The sequence below is a fragment of the Protopterus annectens genome, chromosome 1.part2 (genome assembly GCF_019279795.1).
Source record: "Protopterus annectens isolate FY-2018-M chromosome 1.part2, PAN1.0, whole genome shotgun sequence".
In the NCBI taxonomy this organism is placed as follows: Eukaryota; Metazoa; Chordata; order Ceratodontiformes; family Protopteridae; genus Protopterus; species Protopterus annectens.
Genome location: NC_056727.1, coordinates 896,691,603 through 896,715,491, shown reverse-complemented (window position 1 = coordinate 896,715,491; position 23,889 = coordinate 896,691,603). Strand labels below are relative to the sequence as shown.

At 37.2% G+C, this 23,889-nt stretch overlaps 1 protein-coding gene across 1 annotated transcript in view; it reads left to right on the top strand.

Moving 5' to 3' along the window:
* The window catches only part of LOC122791686 (xanthine dehydrogenase/oxidase-like), a 1,688,659-nt gene that overhangs the window by 1,186,607 nt on the left and 478,163 nt on the right, over positions 1-23,889 (top strand). The window contains exons 26-27 of the mRNA XM_044059558.1: positions 6,331-6,522; positions 22,346-22,491. Coding sequence (XP_043915493.1) covers positions 6,331-6,522; positions 22,346-22,491 — 338 coding nt within the window. The remainder of the gene's footprint in view (positions 1-6,330; positions 6,523-22,345; positions 22,492-23,889) is intronic.

Below are 23,889 nucleotides of genomic sequence, written 5' to 3'. Positions count from 1 at the left end.
ACAAGAAATGTAAAGGGTGTCCTTAGTTCTAGGTGTATAGGGGAGTAGGTATTTAGTAAAGAGCCCAGAAGCAGGAGTAATTAAGAGACAAAATGAATGAGCTGTCTAGATGAAGTACTGTTAATACAAGAAGGTAAATCCCTGTTTTATGCCTTTCTGGGGGAGGGGGGATATCAGGATGTAAAGATCCTACAGGAATAGCTGGAGGTAGGTGTTTGATAGAGCTGGAGGAGTTCAGCTAAGTACAGAATACAGATTTTAAAGCCGGGTGTTCTGATGCCCTCTAGTGGCCTATGAGGGGAATTACACTAATTCACAAAGCTTGATCAGAGGTAAGGCAGAGAAGAATAATAAAAGAGGGGAATGGATAGCCTCGGGGTAGGTCCGCAGGTGTGCTGGCCCTTACAAATAGGTTACCCAAAGCACTCACTACCATATAGTTAAACCTGTAAAAATGTAGGATATCACCTACACTGTGAGGCTGAGCGAAGCACTTCTAGGTAGTCCACATAAGGGTTAAAGGTGGGGTTTTCTTTTCAGTTCAGTAGGGATTTCTTTTTTGTTGCTATATTGCTGAATAGGGGGACAGCCTGTGTCACAGCACTAGGCTTATAAGCTGAAAAAGAGACAGAGACAAATAAATAAAAATTGGCAAATTAGGTTATAGTCTTTACAAAATTGGGAAGAGAAATGGTGGGCAGGAGTGCAAGTCAGTATCTGAGTGGAATGTAAAGAGGCAAAGCAGGCTAGACACAGAAAAATATCATATAGATTCTTGGAAAAATTAATATTGTGGGGCACATAAAAATCATTAGCCCCCTACAACCTTCTTCAACTAATCAATATTCACTTTAGGATCTTAGATAAAGAAGATATCAACAGAGCAGATTAACAGTTAAATACAACATTCACAGCATTCACAGCAACAATTAATGCTTTCATTAGCTAGAGAAAATTATTGTATACTATAGTGCAGAAACACATTAAATATCAGCCTATACAGATTACAAAAGCCACTACATTATATAAACAACAACTGAAATTTACAAGTAGTATGCAACTTTAGGGTAATTTCCTGTACCTAGGTATTTGGAGTCATAATCCACATAATATCAGCCTGTGCAGGTTCTAATATAACTAGATTAAATTAACATTAGTAGGACCTTGCATAAGGTGAGGAAAGGCTAGGGTGATTGCTTAATAGCTAAGTTAATTTACAGACTAAAAACAACACAGAAATACCAGTAAGTAGGCTTATCAAGAGCTATATTAAGTTTCCTTCTTGTAAAATACAGCATCTGATTAATTTTTGTTCTAGTTGCAGCAAGCAGGTCAAGAAAATAAGAAATAGTTGCCTGGATAGCAAAAATCACGTCTTTGTACCTGGGAAAAGTATCTGGTTTCTAAAACAAGAGATAAAATAATCAACGCTGTATGCCTGAGCACTTTTTAAAGTGGGCTATAAGCGTAACTTGTAAAACATTGTTACATGTGTCTGAAAGAGTAGTAAATATTAGCACATTGTGACCTACTTGCCTTTAGAATGCAGGAAGAAACCAGAGTACCCAGAGGAAACCCATGCAAACACAGGGAGAACATGCAAACTCCACACAGAAAGCACCCCAGCCGAAAATCAAACCGGAGAACCTCTTGCTGTGATGTGACAACATTAACTGCTGCACCACTGCACCACCCATGTCTACTATGCCTTTTGCATGTTCTTTTCATCACATTCTCTGTACACAAGAGAAAATGTAGAGCAGAACAAGATACCAGCTCCCCTTATGTGGCAATCATGACACTTCACTTTCCCTGAGAGTTATTATATAGGGGCTTGTCCGTTGTATAAGTATATATGTACACATATGCAAACACAAACACACACACACACACACACACACACACATATATATATATATATATATATATATATATATATATATATATATATATATATATATATGTATATATGGGTCTACCTGACAACGCCGAAAGCTGACAACGCCGACGATGAGAACACCGACACCAGAAGATAGAAAACTGAGATGACCGATAGATGAAAACCCCGACGCTGAGAACACCGACATGTGAAAAGGCTGTGTAAGTATGAGGTAGTGACGGACGTTAGGGTTAGGGTGCGAGTAAGGTAAGTGTGCGATATTGATGGACTCTAGGGATAGGGGTGGGTTAAGTGAGTTAGGGTTAGGGCGCGGGTTAGGTGAGTGTGCGATAGTGACAGTCTTTAGGGTTAGGGGCAGGTTAAGTGAGTTAGGGTTAGGGCGCGGGTTAGGTGAGTGTGCGATAGTGACAGTCTTTAGGGTTAGGGGCGGGTTAAGTGAGTTAGGGTTAGGGCGCGGGTTAGGTGAGTGTGCGATAGTGATGGACCTTAGGGTTAGGATTTGGGTTAAGGTTATAGATAGTTGTGTATGTAAGGTTTAGTGTGGGTTTGTAAGGATTTTGGTGTGCTTGTGTTGTGCATGTGCTTTTTGGACAGGGGATTTGTTTTGTTTGTTGATTGTCGGGATTGTGGTGTGTCGGGCATGTGAGGTTTTGTGTTTGTGAACTTTCGGTTATGTGGTATTGGTGATTTCGTTGTCGGTGTTGTAGTGTGTCTGTGTTGTCAGGTAGACCCATATATATATATATATATATATATATATATATATATATATATATATATATATATATATATATATATATACAGTTATTTGGTACACATTCCTCCTAGAAGGCAATCTGATTAAGCATCTCACTGGGGCTATAAAATCATCTGCAATTTTTCAGTTGAATACTTAACATTTCGACCAACATTCTTTTGTTAAATGGCGTCAGAATGGAAAAATATTTGCTTTCAAGAAGTTATCTCTGAAAATGTAAAATTATAATTTTCAGGAAAAGTCTGCTATTGTATGGCAGTTCAGCAGAAAACTGGAACCTCTGAATTGAGAAATTTAATTAATTCCACACTGGGAGTGGAGCATGACCTGACAGTGTGTTACTAAGCCATACCAGAAGGTTTATGGGTAAAATGGTAAAACAGGAGGGGGCCTGATAGTATGAGGAGTAGCAGAATGAATAGCTGGGCAATCAAAGAAAGATTTTAAAGTGTGATAGTTCCAGGATTTACAGCCCACACAATGGATAAGAAAAGAAGGGATGGCAGTTTTGCAAGGTACAGAAAAAAAAAACAGAATGGTGCATGATAGGGGGTGGAGGCAATGAAAGAGACCAACCAAATTACTATCATCAACCTGATAATAAGGGTGGGGTACATTAAACGGGAACACCAATAGATAGACACTGTTTACTAGCTGTAAACTACAACTTGAAAGGTAAAGGAGCAGACAAAGTAAAGGATGAAAAGGAGGTTCAAGAGGAGGTTCATGATAATGAGAGACTTGTCAGAAGCAAGAATGTGCAGAGTGAGAGAGAACGAAACTGTGAAGAAAAATGTTTGGGAGGAGTTACACAGAAGGTGTCAGAGGAATCCAGTAAGGAAAAAGTATAGGCATGATATTTTGTAACGCAAAAGAAGAAAGACAGGAAGTGCTGCTGCATTAGAAAAGCAAACATATTACAGTATGGCTTTCTACCAAAATAGGAACAAAAAGCAGGAATCATGAAAGAAAAGCACATATAATTACAGGAAGTGAAAGGACTAGGAACAGGGGTTAACGCTTTCTCAGTTAGTGGAAATAACATTAACATTGAACATTCTGGCGAGATGCCAGTTACAGAGAAATACATTGATTTTCAGAGGTAACAGCAAGCATAATACATCCTCTTTTTTCTGGTGGCCTAAACTTATGGTCGCTTTCAAAACACCAATGTAAGTGTTTCTAGGGACAAATATTGAATGCAAGTAGTCAAAAGTGTTCTGAAGCTTTTCTAGTCTTGCAACTATTGAGTAACAGAACAGGCTTTGACTCTCTGTAAATACTACAAATTATAACATATGTAGTCAAATAATAAAGGAAAACATGTAAAAGGGTATATCAAGATTTGGGGTTAGGAGATGCATCAGAAGTAGTCTAGGAATGTTGATCTATTTTTTTTCTGTCAGGCTACCTGACAATGCAAGTATCTCTCAACTGTCCCTGATTTTGGCTGTAATATTTGCTCTGCCATTTTTAAAACTGCTATCTTATTTCTTGAGAAAATGTGGTTAATTACAGTTAACAGTCACTATTATTACAATCATATATTTGACTTCAGAAAAAGCAAGTTAATTCATGCCATTTTGTTCTGCCAACTTTATATGATAGTTGCAGCAATATGTAAAAAAAAGTGTCCCTGATTCTGCCGATAAGAGGCTGAGAGCAATGCTGGGTGATCAAGTGGTCACTGCTGACTGACCATTGCAATGTCATGGCTTATTGGGAGCTTTCTACAACTCAAATGCCATCTCCAGTACCTGATCTGCTATTTGAATGTGTGTCAGCTGAGTCAAGATCAAGCCGTTACCTCTGTATACCACAAAGACAATAAATGATGTGATTCTCAATACACATGGCACTCACTAAGTTGGTAGTAGCTTAGCAGGATGTTAAAGATCTCATGGCACTTATTGGAAAGAAGAAGCAAGAGAATGTGTCCACTGTTCTGACCAAATTCCTAGCATCTGCATCCTTGGATATATTCCATGGTTAGTCTTATGCCTCCTACATGCTGGATGAGCAGTAACCCAGATGGTTGGCCTATGCATGTCATCCATATCTGTCACCCTGATAGCAACATGGGTACAGTCATTAGTACCAACAATGCTTGTCAGTTATCATCTTGTATGGAAGTCATTTATGAGGGGTGATTTATCTGCCTAGGTGAAGGGCACATGGGTATGTTTATCTTCATAAGAAGCTGCACAGTTCAGGAACTGCTGCATAGTTCAACTTACTCTCTCTAAATGATCTGGACACTAACTGCCATGATGGCTTTCATTTTCAATGGTTCAGGCTGGTCATCAGAATCGTGCAGCACCAGCCTTGCAAATGTTGTTCAAGGGTCAATGCATCCACATGAAACCATTGTATTTATTATGTTTTCTGAGTGCTTTATGCAGCAGTTGGTTACAGCTGTAGTGCTCTTATGATCCTTGATATATTGTAGTGGTTGGTTCTTACTCCTGCATGACTGCTGCTACAAACACTGACCCTAAACACATCTTGTTCCCTTTTCAACTGTACTACTGCTTTTAGTCCTCCATAACTATGCATTAATCCTATGGCACAGAAGAATAAAGCCGGAACTGCAACCCAGATGAGTTAGGTTTAAGTACTGTTCCAGAGACTGGAGAAGCTGATGATGGAGGGAGGGAGGGAGAGAAATTGAGGCATTTGTTTACTTGCCCCTTTGAAGGTGGAAGGAACAGAAATGTACTGAGACATGACCCAGTTAGTCATGATTACCAGTACAGACTGGGAATTCCTGATAGGTAACTAGTGGTCATAAGAGATAGAGAATGGGTATCTGAGATGCATGTCACTATGGAGGCAGGGCATATCTCCCTGCAGATTGCCTATTCTGTCTCCTGATTTTTGACATCTCAATATGCATGGGAAATTGAGGTCTCCTTTATTCCATATCAACAGGCAGTGTCACTGTGATGGCTCCTTGTTCATCTACTCTACTCCCTGATTGTGGGGTATTTTAAGCATATAAGGCAGAGAGTTTAACCTTGACTGGAGAAACAGGGATCTACTTGTGAAGGGACACATCTGTGAATTGCCATACTATGTAGTAGTCTCTGTGGAGAGATGGGAATTATGGAACAAGTAAGGGATTCTCACATTTATTCTGACTGACTAGTAATATAAATAAACAAAAAAGATACTTAAATACACAGGTAGATAAATTATGGAGCATATTTTGTTGTGTTTTCTATGACTTGGTGCACAGTTATGTATTAAACTGTTATTTGGTGTCTATTTTTATTTGAATGTTGTGATGAATGTTCATGATGATTTAGATGAGCATTGGTCCTATGCACTGGGTGCAACATTTTTGAATCTCACAACAGCATGGTTTATGCCTTCACATGTTTAATAGAAAAGTATTCACTAGTCCTCTGTATGTATGCAGCAGATTGTAATAGGGATGGAAGGTTGCGCTCAGAAAAGGAAGCTAGAGCACTGATTTGGTTACTAGGGAGGTGGCATTTTAAAAGATGGAATAGTTAGCATAAAGAACAAAAGTGTACATCTACAATTAAAATGAATCCTAGTTCCAATGTTCTTTGAATTAAACAGTCATTTTGGATTTAATTTTCTTTGCTTTTTCTGTTTTGTTCTGATGTATGGAGTTAAATTAATGTGTGCACAATTTAATTTACAGATCATGGAGCGAGCTTTGCTCCACATGACTAATGCATACCAGGTTCCAAACACTAGAGGAGTGGGCTACATGTGTAAGACCAACTTGTCCTCTAACACAGCATTCCGTGGATTTGGAGGTCCTCAGGCCATGATGATTGCTGAATGTTGGATAAATGACATTGCCTTGACATGTGCACTGCCTGCAGACCAGGTATGGAACAAAATTAAAATCAGATAAAAAACTAAAGGAGAGAGATGTCTATTTACCACTTAATGAATAATACTTCCTGAAACTTTAATGCAAAAGAAGTTAAAGAAGAAATAAATCTGTGTTCTTTCTACTTGCAATACATTATTATGCCATTAAGAGATAACTGAGTTATTATAAAAGTACTAGGAATATTTTACCAATGTTTAAAATTCCGATATAATTTTGCATGTGATAAATTCTGCTTATTTTGTAAGAATACACTTTCTATGTAGCAGATTTTGCTAGAAATTAAGCTACTACTTCATCTTGCTTCTTTGTGTTGTTTAAATGCCCCTGCAGTGGCATTCTGTCACATGGGTACTTCAAAAGGATGTGGCTGCTTCATGGCAAATTGAAGTAGCATTAGCAGCTGCACTGTGAATGATGGAGAGGGATATACAATATGAGGAGACTCTTAGGAATGAAATGAAAGATGCTTTTTAACAAAAAAAATGTCTTTCTTCAAAAGAGGAATTAAAAATAGGTCAGCAGGAAAGTATAACTACCACAGCTTCTAACTGTATGTGACTAACAATGTGCTAACCTTGATAGGGAATAGAGAATAAGGGCAGAACAGGTTACTGTCCTGCTGTGAGGGGTGTGCATCCTTGCAGGGAACAGAGAATAAGGGCAGGACAGGTTACAGTCCTGCTGTGAGGGGTGTACATCCTGACAGGAACAGAGCCCAAGGGCAGGACAGATTACAGTCCTGTTGTGAGGGGTGAGCATCCTGACAGAGGACAGAAGAGTCCAAGGGCAGAGGTGTGCATTCTGACAGGGAACAGAGCCCAAGGGCAGGACAGGTTACAGTCCTGCTATGAGGGGTGTGCATTCTGACAAAGAACAGAGCCCAAGGGCAGGACAGGTTACAGTCCTGCTGTAAGGGGTATGCATCCTGACAGGGAACAGAGTCCAAGGACAGGGCAGGTTACAGTCCTGCTGTGAGGGGTGTGCATTCTGACAGGGAACAGAGCCCAAGGGCAGAGATGTGCATTCTGACAGGGAATAGAGCCCAAGGGTAGAACAGGATACAGTCCTACTGTGGGGGGTGTGCTTCCTGACAGGGAAGAGAGCCCAAGGGCAGGACAGGTACTGCTGTGTAGTGACCCTGCTCTGACAAGGGCTGTGGGAAGTCAATGGTAAGTCTTATATACTGCAAGGTATGTTATGCTGATATGAGGCCCCCAGTACATACATCACAGCGTGTGTTGTCACCATAGTGCTGACAGATGGCAGGCAGTAGTACCTTATTTATTCCTGTTATCAATATGGCACAAAGTTTAAATGGTGACAGCAGATTAGCATGTAGGCCTGTGGCTACCAAACTGTGGCAGGGGACTGTGCTAAGACATCAATGACTGACAAAGGCAGTCATGCAGACAAGCATACTCACACACTAATTCAGTTGTGCAACCCATAGGTGTACATGTGTTGTCATGGGACTGAAAGAATGGCAACAGGAAGAAGATTTATCACACCAGAGACAGAGCTGTTATGACAGGCTCTAGCAATGCATGGCATGTGTATTCCTGAATAGGCTAAAGTAGAGATGGCGTTCTGGGATCAGGAGTGCTAGAGAGTGGTGCAAGACATCAGTGCTGTGGCTGGTCATAATAGAGCACTAGTACAGATGCATTGACTGTCACTGATATGATACATTTCACAGAGGTAGAGGAATTACTGGTATCCTGTCTGGGGTAGATGAAAATACCCTCATACCTGATTGTAGTTTAGATGTGACAACTGGGCTAGAGACAATTTCCCAAGTACCTGAAGGTGATTCATCAGATTAGTACTTACATGTTCTAGTACTGTAGTATTGTAACCCACTAATGTGAATGGGCTGAGAGTCCAGCAGAAAATTTCAACACATGCCTGAGGTGAGTGGGTCAACCTGTGGTTGATGGTGATGTTACCATGCATATGACTCAGTCCAATGACACAATGACACTGTCAGAAATGCTAAATTTGGAAGAAAACACACATCTGTCAGATGAGAATATGTAAGAAGGGTAGGATGAAGCTCCAGCATCCCTCGTGTTTAGCACTGAACACACTATCCATTTAGTCACACTCAAGTTACACATCCCTGAAAATATTGGGAAATGTTCACTGTTGCCATGCTAGGGGATAGATGCACACTGAGCATTCTCAAGTCAGGATTATGCAGTTGGCATACACTGCTCTTGTTAAAACCTCAGTGTCCCCTCTGTTGGTGGTGCTTCTGCCCCTAGGTATTGATATTGCACAGTGCACCCCACAGAGTCAGCCACTCTGGGGTATGCAGTTTCATGCCATCCTACTCCCCTGGAGTAGGAGATGGCCTTTCATGGTGATGGAGACTGAACTTCTCCTGTCTCCCTACACGGGGACCACAGAGGGGTTCCCACACATGCTTCCAAAATGATTTGTCAACCATGAAACAGAACCCCTCCAGTGCTGATACCTTAGGGCTACAGCATTCACAACATAGAAGTTACACCCTGACACTGGAGGATGTGATCCTTGACTACTCAAATAGATGTGGTTACCACATTCACCTGCCATGATCCTATGGAACAGTTCTGTTCCCTGTCTCTGTGCACTCACCTTTGCAAGTGATGATGACTTTGCCTTGCTGATACCTCTTCCTTTTTCTAATTTCTCCAAATATTTTGGGTTTCTAATACCATGATGGGAATGGACCCCATTCATAAGTCAAAGTACGATTAAAACTCATGAAATTAGTATTGTTTCAATATTTGATGCCAACCAAAAGTGCTCTTCGTAGCACCTGCAATGTTCCCATTAATAACTCCTTCTGTGATTCGTACCGGGTTGATTGGATTGGTAACATATCTAAATACGATTATAGATTCTTTTTTATAAGACCGGTTACTCCTACTACTATTGGAACTGTCTAGGTATCTTTTTTCCACATTGCTCTCATTTCTGCCTGCAGATCCTGGTATTTTATGACTTTCTGTCTCTCTGTACACAAGACACTGTAGTCACTGGGTGTGGTAATTTCAATGATAAATGCTACATTTGTCTTCTTTTCTTGGACCAAAATATCCAGTTTTCTAGCATCTATATTTTGAACTGTTGGTAATGGGTGATTCCATGTGATATAAACTTCATCATTTTCTATGATGCTTTGTGTCTCATGTTTCCAGTGTTTTTCAGCCACTTTGATACCGTAATGTTTGCACAATCCCCAGTGCAACAGTCTCACCACATTATTATACCTTTCAGTATACAGTCCTTCTGCCATTAGTGTGTTGCAACCAGCAACAAGGTGTGTGACTATTTCCCATTTGATTTTACAAAACCTACATTTGTCTGTTTCTCCCACATGTTCAGTAGACTTTGTAAACCAGTGTGTACATAGTCCACTATCTTGGGCTACCAATATTAATCTTTCATTTCTTGGTTTGAATTCACCTCTCCTTAACCATTCCTGTGTTCATTCCTCATCACGAGGTTCTTACAGAGGTTTTCTGTACTCACAACTATATTTATGCTTCTTCCACATTTCTTGCCTTCTCCTCTGGTCCTTTACCTTAGATTCTTTCTTTTGTTATTTAGCACATTCAGTTGCTGCCTGGTTTCTATCTACTTCTGGTTTGATTTTCATTCCTGTTTGACATCAATATGCTTCTGCTAAATTAAGCTGAGAAGTCATCTTAGATTTATTCTCCTCATGTTTTAAAACTTTCACTACACTTGAATCTTGTGAGGTCAGTAGATATGTGTGGAGTTGTTTACTATCACATAGTTGAATCTACTCCATTCGAGTGTTAGAATGTCTGAATCACATGTCCGGAAATCTCAACACCGAACACAAAAATGTCGAAGGCAACATTTTAGTAAAGTCGAAATTTCAAAAATGTCGACTTTACTGAAATGCTGCACTTCTGCCCAACATTAACAAACAAGCCCCCCTACACACCCCTCCTACTTATATATAGACTGTGAGACTGCACTACAGTGAGGGATAGGGTATATTTCCCGATCCCCAATATAGTGTGCTCTGCACCACATCGTTAAACCTTACAACAGCAAATGCTCACTATTGTAAGGTTCGACATTGTGGCATTCGTAATTTCAGTTCGGCCAAAGGCAGTTTTGCACAAATGTCAATCGCGCAAAGTGCGATCAACAAAGTGATTGTAAGCTGTGTGGAGTCCCACAATTGCAGATCTATACATGTAATCAATTTCAAGGAGGCCTATCCCTCCTTCTTACCGGGAAAATATAATCTTGGTATATACTGATTTTTATAAATCTTTTGGTGAGCATGAAGCATCCTTCCTGTTTTAATATCTTATATATCCAACACTTTTTGGGTCCAGTCAGTCATTCCAAAAATGTAAGTTAGGACAGGAAGAGCAAATTGGTTTATAGCTTGGATGTTGCCCCTCAGTGTCAATGCTGTTCTCAGGATTAATTTAAGTCGTCTAAAGGATTCCTTACTGAGTTATTTAACAAGTGATCCTTTGTTCCATATGACTTTCTTTTATTGCTCTTTTGTTCTACTGCCATAATTGAGTTTTCTTCTAAATGACTATAAACTCTGTCGGCGTCAGTTCCCGTGTATATTTTATACTTCGTCGGATTACAAATTATTGGTCTAATTTTTAGGGTAGCTTGCAGGTTCATTCTTAAGAAAGAGCATTGTTTTTCCTGTTGTTAGCCAGTGTAGTGTCTGTTCAGGGTGCACATATAAATAGTTCTTACTCATGGCTAAATCCTCGTGCAAAGATGTTAATATTTTTAACCAAAAGTTAGGTGCTGCATCTGGACCTGAGGTTTTCTAGTTAGAGGCTTTTCTTAACTTTGTTTCAATCTCTGTGGCTGTTACTTAATCCTGTACCTTTAAACTTCTTATTCTTTTTTTTTACTTCTTCTATCCATTTAGCATATTTGTTATGTTCCACAGGATTTCATAGATACTTCTCCAAAATGTATCTTTTTCTTTTGTTTTTGGCGGTCTTTCAATTCCTTTTACCTTACTTCCCAATTCTCTATAGAACTTTTTTGGGTCATCAATAAATTGCTTATTTTGTACTTTTCCCTTATATTTATCTCTATATCTTCTAAGCTTTTCTGCCTGTGCTGAAATTTTTAGTTTATTTGCGATAGAGCATGATAGATCCTGGTCTGTTCTAATACTGTGCATTGCTTTAATCACATCTATCTTTCTTAGTATTTTTGTTGATATATTCCCTCTTCTATAATCTGCTAACAGTGACACTTCTTGTCATAATTGCTTTATAGTTTTCTCTGTTCGATACTTCCATGATGGCATTCCATTTCTGCCCTTCCTTCCCTCACTACCCTGTGTTCTTGTGGTAGAAATTTATCACTTATTAATTTAGCAGCACAGTAATATATCCTGTTTACTTCTGTTATATCACATGGATATTTATGGACAGTTCTAATTACTGCATTCATTTGTTTTTTCAGACTTCTTACTTTTTGGGTTTTATTGACATTCTGCAGTCTATTTCTCTCATTGATCTTAATATATCTATCTGTGTACATTAAATCAAGCAACTCTTTTCTTAGCTCATTTTCTTCCAAACTGAGGCACATCCCTTGTTTTCCATTTCCTGTGGGCATTCTATAGAAAGTTCTATAGCATCTTGCTGTGACACCTTCTCTTCAATTTCATCCTTTGTCATCTGTTGCTCTGTCATATGGGAACTCACTGGCCTATCACTCCTCAACATTGCATCAGATTTTCCACAGTTTCCTGTTCCTTTCCTTGCTATCTAGCTTCAAGTGAACATTTATACTGGTTTCCCTGTGGAAGCCTCCAAAATATCTTGATATGGCACCTGACCAATTGCTTCCTGTTCCATTGGTTTCCCCTTAATTTGGATATCCATTACTTTATCCTGTTGTGGTACTTTCTGTATTGGATTTTCTACACTGAATTCTTCTCTTTGCAGGTGCTCCATAATCTCAGTTTCTATTTCTTTGACTTCTCCATTACTAATCTCTTTTTCACTTTTCCTCTTAGTTTTTGTATTTTTTGTATTGTAAAGTTTTCCATATCCGGATTCATTTGCCTGTATTTCACTTTAAATATCTTTGGTGCTGCTGTTTTTATATTGGCTAATTTTGCTTTTTCATTTTCATAAATATTACACCATATTAAATCTCTTTTGCTTTCCATGTCCATATTTCTTCTTCAGATGTCTCCTGAACTTCTTGCTGTTGCTTATTCTAGGGACTCACTCCATCATGCTGTGATGTAGTCTGTATTAGACCTTTTACATTAATTCCTTCACTTTGCAGGCACTCCATAATTTCAACTTCTATTTTTTTAACTTCTGCTTTACTAATCTTCTTTTCCAGATTCCGTCTTTGTGATAGCTGCCCCATTTATTTGCAGATAATGACATCAAAAAGGATGTAATTATTCTTCAGAATGATATTGATCATGATGGGAAAGGAAACACATAATGGAAGGGCCTTTTAAAGTAGCAATGAGGTCACCAGTGGGGTCCTTATTTGCTAATATAGTGATGGTGGAATGGGAAAGGAAACATATAATGGAAGGGCCTTTTAAAGATTATTTGTATCTGAATGCAGTTGTTATAGGGTATTTTAAAAGTTGTTAAAGCAAAATAGGAGCATATTAATGGTGTATTTTTTTCTTTAAGTGGTGCTGCCATTCTGGGGAATCACATGGTTAATTGTGATTGTATTTAAAATGGGGAGGTCATTTATTTTGGTTTATTCTTGAAAAAGTTCCTGAATTCAGAGGGATGAAAGTGCTTAGAGTTATGTGGATTTATGTTGGTTTTATTGCAACACATGCGTTGTTTAAAAGACTGTGTTGATTAAAGTAGTGGTGAGAGCTCAATGGATCTTGAGGCATTTTTTGTACTTCTTGGTTTGTGGTTGTTACAATGTGTTTGGATAATGTTAAAAAACTTAGATAAGACATCATTGTCAATATATGTTGCAAAATATGTGTGAAAAGCATTAACAGCTACGGTATGGTCAAAGTTCCCTAGTGCTACCAATGTCTGACAAACCTTAACCTGATAAAAACAATTTACAATATTTACAACTTGTTTGCATTCACTTCATTTTGGATAAGAAACCAAAATTGTATTAATGTAAAGAAATATAACAATAACAAATATATTTGGTTATATATTTCAGTATAGTATAGAAAAAGACAAAGGGTGCTCAGAAACAAATAGTGCACATTATGTGAAATAGTCCAGTAAGTGGTGACATGCAAGCAGGGAGCACTGCATAATGACATGAAAATGAGTGCCAACATATTAACAGGAGCCATTCTTGATGCAAATTATGAAGTCAGGCATGGTGATATGATTCAGAAATATTTACAATTATCTCAATGAATTATGATAACCATCTTTTCTAAACACCACTATTTTCATTGCAGAGGAGCTTCATTATTATGATGATTATTATTATTATTATTATTATTATTATTATTATTATTATTATTATAGAAGTAAAATCAACATTAGGAGGTTAGAATGTGTTTTTGTCCACATTTGAAGCCAGTGTCTGCAATGCTGCTCATCATCACTTTCTCAGTTGCAAACAGGTCTGCCAGGGGTTAACGTATCATGATCAGGAAACTGACATCTACTGTCTCACATTCCAGGAGCTGGAAGCCTCTGATGCCCTAATATTTGCTATTGCAACTCCTTTCCTAGCCTCCTTATTAGCCAACCAGTATTCCTTCATTGCTTAGACAAAATTTTATGTCTCCCACTTTTTGTCTGCACCCTTCTTTATATTTTTTTATTTGTTCTTCACCTTAAGAGTTGATAGTGGTGGGATGGTGGTTCATGGTACTGGCACAGGGCACTAGCTGAGTGATCTTTGCTTCTGCTGTCTAATCATAATTCTTTTAAGTTTTGAGATCTTGGTTGTAAGGCCTACATTTTCAAAACTGAAATATTATAATCACAATAAAATTGAATATAATTTTATTAAAAATAGTATTAATAATATAAATTGGAAGATGGATGGAGCTTTCCTGTGTTAATATTAAAGTTCACAACAAGTTTCCATACTGGTAGGATAAAAAGTGATTAGATGTTATAGGAAAATAAGAAGGCTGTTCAGGAAGTATAGAAAGTCTCCGTCCATTCAGAACAAGAGATAAATTAATAGAATAACAAAAGTGTTGCGGAATAATATAAATAAGAGAACTTTAGACTATGCAATAAACTTGGCCATGACTGATAATAAAAGGAATTGTTATAAATATATTGATTTGCATAGGAAGAATTCAAATTTAAGTTCAATTTATTGATTCAAATGGCATTAGCTTTTTAGTCCTATGTCAATATCCAATGCTTTTAATAAGCATTTTCAGATATATCAACTGCTGCTGGTAATAATAAATATATATTTTCAAAATTAGATGCAAAAGGATTTTCTTGACTATTATAAACAAACTCCAAAATAAATCTCCTTCAAGTCTGGATGACTTCTCCTTAATTTTATTAAAGAAATTAAAAGATTTGTTGGTCAGACCTCTAACCACAATATTTAATGAGAAGGTTTGCATGGTGCCATCTTCTTGAAAAGTAATCATTGGTTACCCCAGTACTTGAAAAAGCAAAGACTATGGATATGAATAATTGCCGCCCTATAGTTTTGAATCTTGTTTTGGAGAAGTGTTTTAAAAGGTGTCTTACAAAACTTATAATACATGACAGAGTCCTAAATAAATTATATGATTTACATCAAAATGGCTTTAGGACTGGACAATCTACTTTAACTAATTTAGTTGAATTGTATGACCATAATACCATAACTACTGATTTAGGTCTGCATGTAGTGGTTATATTTTTAGTTATGTCATGGCTTTTGGTATTCTTTTACATACAACTGTACATGATACTCTTTACGAGATAAATTAAATCCTTATTTCATTAACTGCATTACAGACTGGTTATTGGCTAGGAGGCAAGTAGCCTCAATTCAAGGTCATATTCGGATCCTTGTTTTGTATCAGCAGGGGCTGAGCCCACTGCTGTTTAGTATTGTCTTTGCAAATTTCCCAATAATAAACATGGCTGGATGAACAAATAACTGATAATTGTAAGACGGGGTTTGCTCTTACCTCAGTTGATGATTATGATAATATTAATAAATGTATATCAGAAATCTCTAACTAGGCCAATAATATTTAATACAATTCAGTACAGATAAATGTGGTACTTTGGCAGACATGCCTTATCTGTAACATATGCAATCAGTTTACCCAATTTCAAGTAATCTGCATAGAGACTGTAGGACACCTCAGATGAAAATGTTAGACCTGAAAGATACAATCTAAACAAGTGAGGGCCTAGGACAGAGCCCTGTGAGACACCCTGACTGTAACCAAGGATTTCATCTGTCCAGTTACTTTATGATACTTGCCATGTCCTATTTGTAAGTCATGCAGCTATCCATCTTATCAAGAGTACATCAATACCTAGTTGTACTAATTTATTGATCAGTGTTTTGTGTATGACTCTGTCAAATAATGAAGTTAAAGCTATATAAATTACACCACTGCACAATTTTTCATTCATAACTGTTATTATATTGTTATAGAACATCATGTTATAGGTGGTAGTATATCTGTTTCAGTACATGTATGCTGATATATGGTTTCAAGTCCCAATCTTTACAGTTCTGACAATAACTTATCCAATATTATCTTCTCCATTATTTTTCCACAGCATGAAAGTAGGCTTAAGGGTCTATATGACTCTGGGTTTGTCCTACTCCCCTTTCCCTTAAAGACAGGTTTAATAAGCACATGTCTCCAATCTTGAGGAATCTCTTCATATCTATATGACCTAGTGAATAGTAGATATAATGGTACTGTAAGTTCTTCCTGAAGTGTTCTCAGGTCATTATTACTAATTCTGTCTCCTCCCTGTGCTTTGTTTGGATCCAGTTTGCGCAGTTTTTTTCAGTATAATTTTATTTGATTCCAGTATCTGGAGTTAACTGGATGTCACTCTGACAACTTGTCACCCCTTTTGTGGAGCCAAACTGTTTTGCATAAGATTTTGTAAAAGTATCTATAATCTGTTGTGTCTGAGAATAAATTTCAGAATCTGCACACAGTTTATCAATTTGTGTCTTTACTCATTCAACATCTTATGTATCTATAAAAATGTTTCCTATTATGCTCAATATAATACATAATAAATAATACATTTTCTTCAAAATTTTCTTGATCTTGTCTCACACTATGTTTAATCTGTTTGTTCAGCCTGTTTATTTCAGTTTTCAAAGTTGTAGTTCGACCTATCTTCCATTTCTTATATTTTTTTGTCGCTCACCTTAATCAGATATCTTGTTCTTATGGAAATATATCCCCCCCTGATGTATGCCTAGATCCAGATGTTAAAGATTTTATTTGATTTTTTGCACTCAATTTCTCTTTCAAAATGTTTCACATTCCATCTGCAGTTTTTCCATTGAACACCCCACTCCAGTTAGTTTTATACAGTGACCATTTTGCTTCCATATAATCTGTAATTAACCTTCTGTGCATTGGCTTAGATTTCCATTTGGCAGAATTATCTGCCAACAAATTAACCTTTATAACTCCATGATCACTGCACATCAATAGTGGTAAAACTTGACTTGAAGTTAGTCATGTCTTTGGGAATACAAACAATGTCTAGTATGTTCCATCTCCTGGTAGGTTTTGTTACAATCTGAAGCAATTGTTGTTCCTTAATATACACTGTGAATGATTTCCTTACTAATGTTGTTGAATCAATATTATTCCAGTCTGTTTCTGGTAAATTTAAGTCCCCAGCTAATATTATTCTTCCCTCCTGTGTTTCATGCAAGAAATGTATAAATTCCTCTAGGTCATCTGCACTTGACTTTGGCAGTCTGTACACTCCACCAATTGTTATATGTTCCAGAGTTGTCTTTACTGTCATGGTTACACAGTCTATAGTATTGGTATTATTATTGAACATGTAATAATCACAGGTCTCATAGCTATCTTTAATCCCTATCATAACACCTCCACCAGATTTTTTGTTAGAATATCTGTTACAGTAAAATCATTTATATCCTGACAGAATTGTTTCCAGTCATTGTTCTTTAACCATGTTTCACAAACAGTAACATCAATCTTGTGGGAATGTAGCAAATTTTCCAATAAAAAAAAAAATATTATTAATGCTCCCAGCATTAACAACCATCAGAGATGCATCAAATGTTGCTATCTGTGAACCGGTAAATATTCGACCTGGCAAAAATCCTACCTAGTGTTTGTCAAAATTTTTTTTAAAGAGGACATTTTTCCACGTAGGTATTTACCCAGAAAATCTTTTCATTCACAGTGACCTGACTATCCTTTCTATAGGTGATTTGTGAAAAGTACGTCCTAACACCAGTACAAGCTGTACTGTCTAAGAGGGCTATCAGTTCCCTACTAACAGTCATAGAATCCTTGTGGGTGACATCATTTGTACCAACATGAATAAAAACAGATCCATGCTTCCTTACATTAAAGCATTCCAAGGCTTGTCTCACATCTTTTATTCTTGCTCCTGGCAAGTATAACACTATTCAATGCTCATCATCATCTCTGCAAATATAAGTATCATTTCCTATAATAATTGAGTCTCCAATTACAAGAATATCTTTGCTGGCCAGCTCTGAAGAATCTTCAGCTTCTAATACAGTAATATCTGCTCTATCAATTGTTACGAAGGATAGATCTTCATCACTATTAATCTTATTAATTTTACCATTTCATTGTGTATTAAATTCACATCTAGCTGGTATTGTAAATCTGTAGCTTGAGCCATGTAGCCAACATCTGTCTTTCTAATTTTTCTTACAGTAATGTTCTTCAATCCTTCCACGTTCAATTTTGATTTCTTCCTTTTCACCTGCCCCTAGCCTCTTTTTTCTACCTTTTCCATTGGAAAAATTATGCCTTTTTCTGTACACTGAGGGTTTTCTGATATATAAATATCATCATCATGCTCTGTAACCTGTGTGTTACATAACGAAGCAGTGTCCTTTTTACTATGTATTCTTTTTCCTTTACAGTCATTAATCAGTTCCTTTTTCTTCCTTGTTATTTGTTATGAACTTCTTCCTTTCTTTCTTATTTTTGTTTCCTTCTAAACAAACTGGATTTTAGATTGCTGAATACTTGCATGCAGGATACCAAAGTTGTCAGGGGCATTGTCTTGTTTCATAGGAGTTAAATGGTCTTTGTAGAAAATAGATGCATCATTTCCTAAATGTGTTCTATTTGTTCTTTGCCTAACATTATTTATCTCACCAGTCCAGTCATTAATATATGAAACAACAGTTCTCCAAGCCATGCTGATTGCACAAGTGCAATCATCATCAGTAAGTCTATATTTACTTCTAACAATAGTAAGCAAATCATCCAACTTTTAACATGAGGAACACAGCTCACCAGTGTTATCAGCTGTTGCCTTTAAGTATGCATAGCATTTATTACACTGTACAAGATATTTGTGCATTAGCAAATCATTAATTGTATACTTATTTAAGGAATCCATATTCAAATTCAAATTAATAAAATATTGCAAAAGAAAAGAATAATCAAAATCAGTATCCACAGAATTCAAGGAGAACTTAAATCAACTTCTATGACAAAAATCATATCAGCAATATACAACTAAATAAAGTACAGTAAATTTGTTCTAACCATACAAGTTCTGCAAGCCAGACAATAGTTGTGATTCTTATCACTCACAGTCATACTACTTTTTAACAGTAAAGCTAAATAAATCCCAAACCAAGATAGAATTGCTTAGATATGCTCTGGATTTTCCTCTCTGCAGTCTGTGCAAATTTATAGCTGTCTAGGCCCCTTGCCGTGGCTAGAGTTTGCCTGTCTAAAACCCATGCCTTTCTAATAACCAACAGTGAAATTAAAGGTAAAACAACAAAATATGAATCAAAGTAAATCTTGTTAACAAGCAGTCCCTTCCTAACTACAAACAATGAAAAACTGTGATAACATTCAAATAAAACTTCTCTTACCAGTCAACTCCATATTAAGTCACAAACCAAGTTTGGATTGTTTAGATATACTCAGGATATTTTAAAGTTTGTGCTAGTGAACTGCTCCAAACTATGTTCGATATTAATATTAATGATAGTATAAGAGAACATAAACATAATTTATGTTTAAAGTTAAAACTGGTAGAACTGCTCTGAAATCTAGATATATAACTGTTAATTCCCAGATTGTGGAATAGACTCCTTCTGAGTATTAGGAAATCTGATCTGCTTTCTAGTTTAAAAAGAGGTTAGACCCTTGGTTTAGTGTCAAGGTGTATTCACTGGAATTGACTGTATTAGCATTCTTAGATTGTTTTATGGCCTAAATGCTGTATAATTACTTATGAACTTTATGAAATAAGCCAATTCATGTCAAACAGAGCACCTCTATGACACTGTTCAAAAGGAACCTGTACAAATGAATGGGGAGCTGTAAGTTCTTACCTGGGATAGCACCCACAACCCTCCTGGACATTGACAGTCATTACTAAATACAATCCTAGGTATTGACTAGAGTATCATTGTATTAAATTGGGATGAAACGGCTATGCTTGAAATGACCTCCAGATCAATAGCCTAGTAGCCTCCTATGATAAAATGAAGGTTAGAAGAAAAACATAGTAATAACAAATAAATATTTAGATAATGGGATACGGAGTAGAGACAATGAAGGTAACCATTTGATTTTCTAAGACTTGTACTGCCAGTTATAGAAGACCAAGACAAAATTATCAAAATGAGGACTTGCATACATTAAGTCCAAGATTGCCATTTCTCAGAATGTTCCCTTTTCTATGAAGTATGATGATTTTAGAATTGGGATATATATGTTTGGGGTGACATAGTGAGTCTACTCTCACATCAGAAGGTGCAGGGGATTTGCCTCTACAAAAAAGGGAAGGAAAGAAAAAAAAACTATAAGAAAGAACAGCAATGCTCAACATTGATTGCTGTCCTGTATTTTCTGACTTTTTACATAATTCTGGGGCTCATGCTTATGAGTCTCAGAATTACAATAGAGGGCACAAAATAAAATGCTTGGAAATAGTGGAGAGGAGGAAACAGAAACAGAACAACAGTAAAGTATGTGAAAAAAGTGATGGTAGATACAATGATGAGGATGGAGATCAGGCAAAATAAATATTCATTTTACTATTAGCAAAGGAAAAGAAGAGTAATGTGCTATCATGAGTAGGTGGGATAGTGGCAGAAGTGTAGATAGTGCAATGGCCATAGGGGAGTCCATACATATTTCAGAAGATAAGGTACAAGGACTTGATCAACTAGCTCTCTAAGTACTCAGTGGTGCTTGGCTAGCCACTGACACAGGTGCTACTTAGAAACTTGAATGATGTCACAGGGCATGAGGACAGTAACAATGATACCATTGTCGAGAGGCACAGAAAGGAGAAGCCAAAAATGGAACCATTGCATAGAAACAGGCATATGAAGGAGCCAAATTACAGCAAGCCTGTTACCCTCACCTCTGTCTCAATAAAGTACTGGAAAAAATTCTGCATGGCAGGCTGTTACAGTCTCTTTAATTTTAATGGTCTTGCAGACTGGCAACAATATGACTTTATACAGTAGAGGTGCTTCATGTCTATTTTTGATCCATTTCTATGTCTGGGCCATCACACAGGCGGTGCAAGTCATTTAGCTGGGCATGCACGTTTTTCATCAAGTCTTGTAACATTGTGGTAAATCAAAGTTTAGTGAGGCCAGTACACAGTATGGAAGTGAGGTGGATAGGAAAGTGGCTAACTGGCCCAAAACAGACAGTGGTGGTCACACTTGGCTGGCAGGGAAAAATACATCCAGTGGATGACCATATCATTTACTGCTAGGATCAATTCTGTTTTACACATGAAAGTCTAATATCCCACTGGAGATGCAGCAAGTTTAACACATTTGCAAATGGGATTAAAATGAGAGTTGTGGTTAGAGCTGGTACAAATGCTATCTGATGAGAAGTGTTCATGGTTAAGGATAAATGAAGAACGTGCAAGTGAATACATATAATTGAGAGAAATCTATGAACAACATTTGTAGGCTGGTGATGGATAGGTGAGAATAAGAAAAGAATTGGAGGCTTATAATCAGGACTAGGATGAGTCATGCAGACCAGTTTGAAAATAAACATGGTTTAAGACCAGCAGAAGGATAGTGTGTGTGTCACCTAGGTTTGTTAATCAGTTTAATTGTTAAGCTTATGGCCTATAGGCCTTCAACAAACGTGATTGCCATAACCATATACTGATAGTTTAATTGTATGGGGAGGCTTATTCTGCAATCTTGCAAGGCTTTGGGCAATGTATCATTTGTGTGTTTTCTATTACTGATTATTATTTTTGGCATTGGGTTCCCAGATGTAGTATGGTATTATTATTATTCTAGGATGTGGTATGCTGCTATTATATTTTCCATGTGTTATTTGTTAATTTTATGAACTTCAGCTTTATATGGGCAGTTTTTATGAGTGCATTTGGGCTTGCAATACTCACTGCTGTGAGTTTTGTGTTTCATAATCAGCATTTCTATTTTCAAGATGTGCCATCAGAGTTTCTATGATTTTGCTGCATTATTAAGATATATATCTAATTGTTACTGCAAAATAACATTAATTCTTCATCCAGTTAAAACTAAATGGAATTATCCTTAGAAGTTTGGAATACCCTCTACCTTAAATTTAAAGTTAATCCTTTTCCTTTTTCTCTAGGTGAGATTTCTGAATTTATACAAGGAAGGTGAAATCACACACTACAACCTGAAGCTGGAGAATTGCACCGTGCAAAGGTGCTGGGAAGAATGTTTAGCTATCTCTGACTACCACAATCGTCAAAAATATGTGGAGGAATTTAATAGGTATGATGCCATTGGGGTACAGCTGCATTCTTGGGAGAAGATGAATCTGTTTTTAGCTTAGAAATGAGTGGTCAAAAGTTAAATATCTGTGAAAAAAATGCAGGAAACATTAACAATCCATGGATGCTACATATTTTGCCATTGCTCTTCTGAAATGATATTGTCTGACACAGCAGCTGGAATTCAGAGGTGGGGCAGTTCAAAGCACTATGCTTAGATTGGCAGACATAGTGCTCAGAAAACATGAGATTCAGAAGCATGCATAAATAACTTGAATCTGAATCACATTAAGTGCTCCAGTGAATGTCTCTGAATCATACAGCTGAGCAGATGGAGCAACTTTGGATGGGTGCCTCATAGAGCAGACTGGAACCACACAGGGCTGAGTTGTGCAGGTACAGATCTCCTTTCCTTTATTAACAGCATGCCATGGAATTCTGATGTGCTCCTATAGCAAACATTGTATGCAACATCTAAAATAGGATTTTATTTATTTGACATTTGTTTACCGGGGTGGTCTGACTGGGTCTACAGAATCGTTTTCAACAGAGGCCTGGGGAGAAAAGCTCCACATACAGTACAATACAAATGGAATATAATCCAATACAATAAAGATTACATTAGAAATGCTATACAAAAAATAAGTTGAAAGAACAAACTGCTACAAGATGTAATATATTACTACACATCTAAACAGCTTTATGCAGTTAAAACATTACAGACGATAATAGTCACTCTCATCATACATAATGTAGAAAATAGCAGCCAGAAAGTTAGTGATGCAGACATATAGTGAGAGAGAGTTAGGAAGGATAGAAGCAATAAAGCCTGAGCAGCAGCTTAAGAACATGGTATAGAAACAGAGAAGGAGTTAGAAGAGCTTTAGGATCTTGCAGTCTGTGAAGGATTGAAACGTGAGAGAAGAGGAAGATCTGAGCATTAGGCAGGCTTTATGCAGGAGCAGACCCATGTATTTTTGAGATGATATTTTAAAGAGGCTTTGAAATGGGTTAGGCCAGGAATAAACCTGGTAGCTAGAGACCAGGTTTTCTTGTGGGTTTTGAGATAGCTTAGAGATTTTTGTCTTCTGATCATAGGGATCGGTTTGGCGTGTAAGGTGTGACTAGTCTGGCTAGTGCAGGGCAGGCAGTAGGCCTGAAAATAAAGTTGTGCAAGGTGGATAGCTGAATAAAGACAAGCTGGTTGGGTATTTCAAGCCAGTTTAATTCTAGGAGTGGTTTACAGTGGTGTGTGTGTGATGTTTAGAGTTTGTGGAAAACTTTGCAACTTTGTTGTAGCACTGTTCCAACTTGCATAGCATAGAATTTTGTAAGTTAGTTAAGATAGGGACACCATACAGAAGAGAGGGAAGTAAAAATGTTTTTGCAAGGGTAGCTT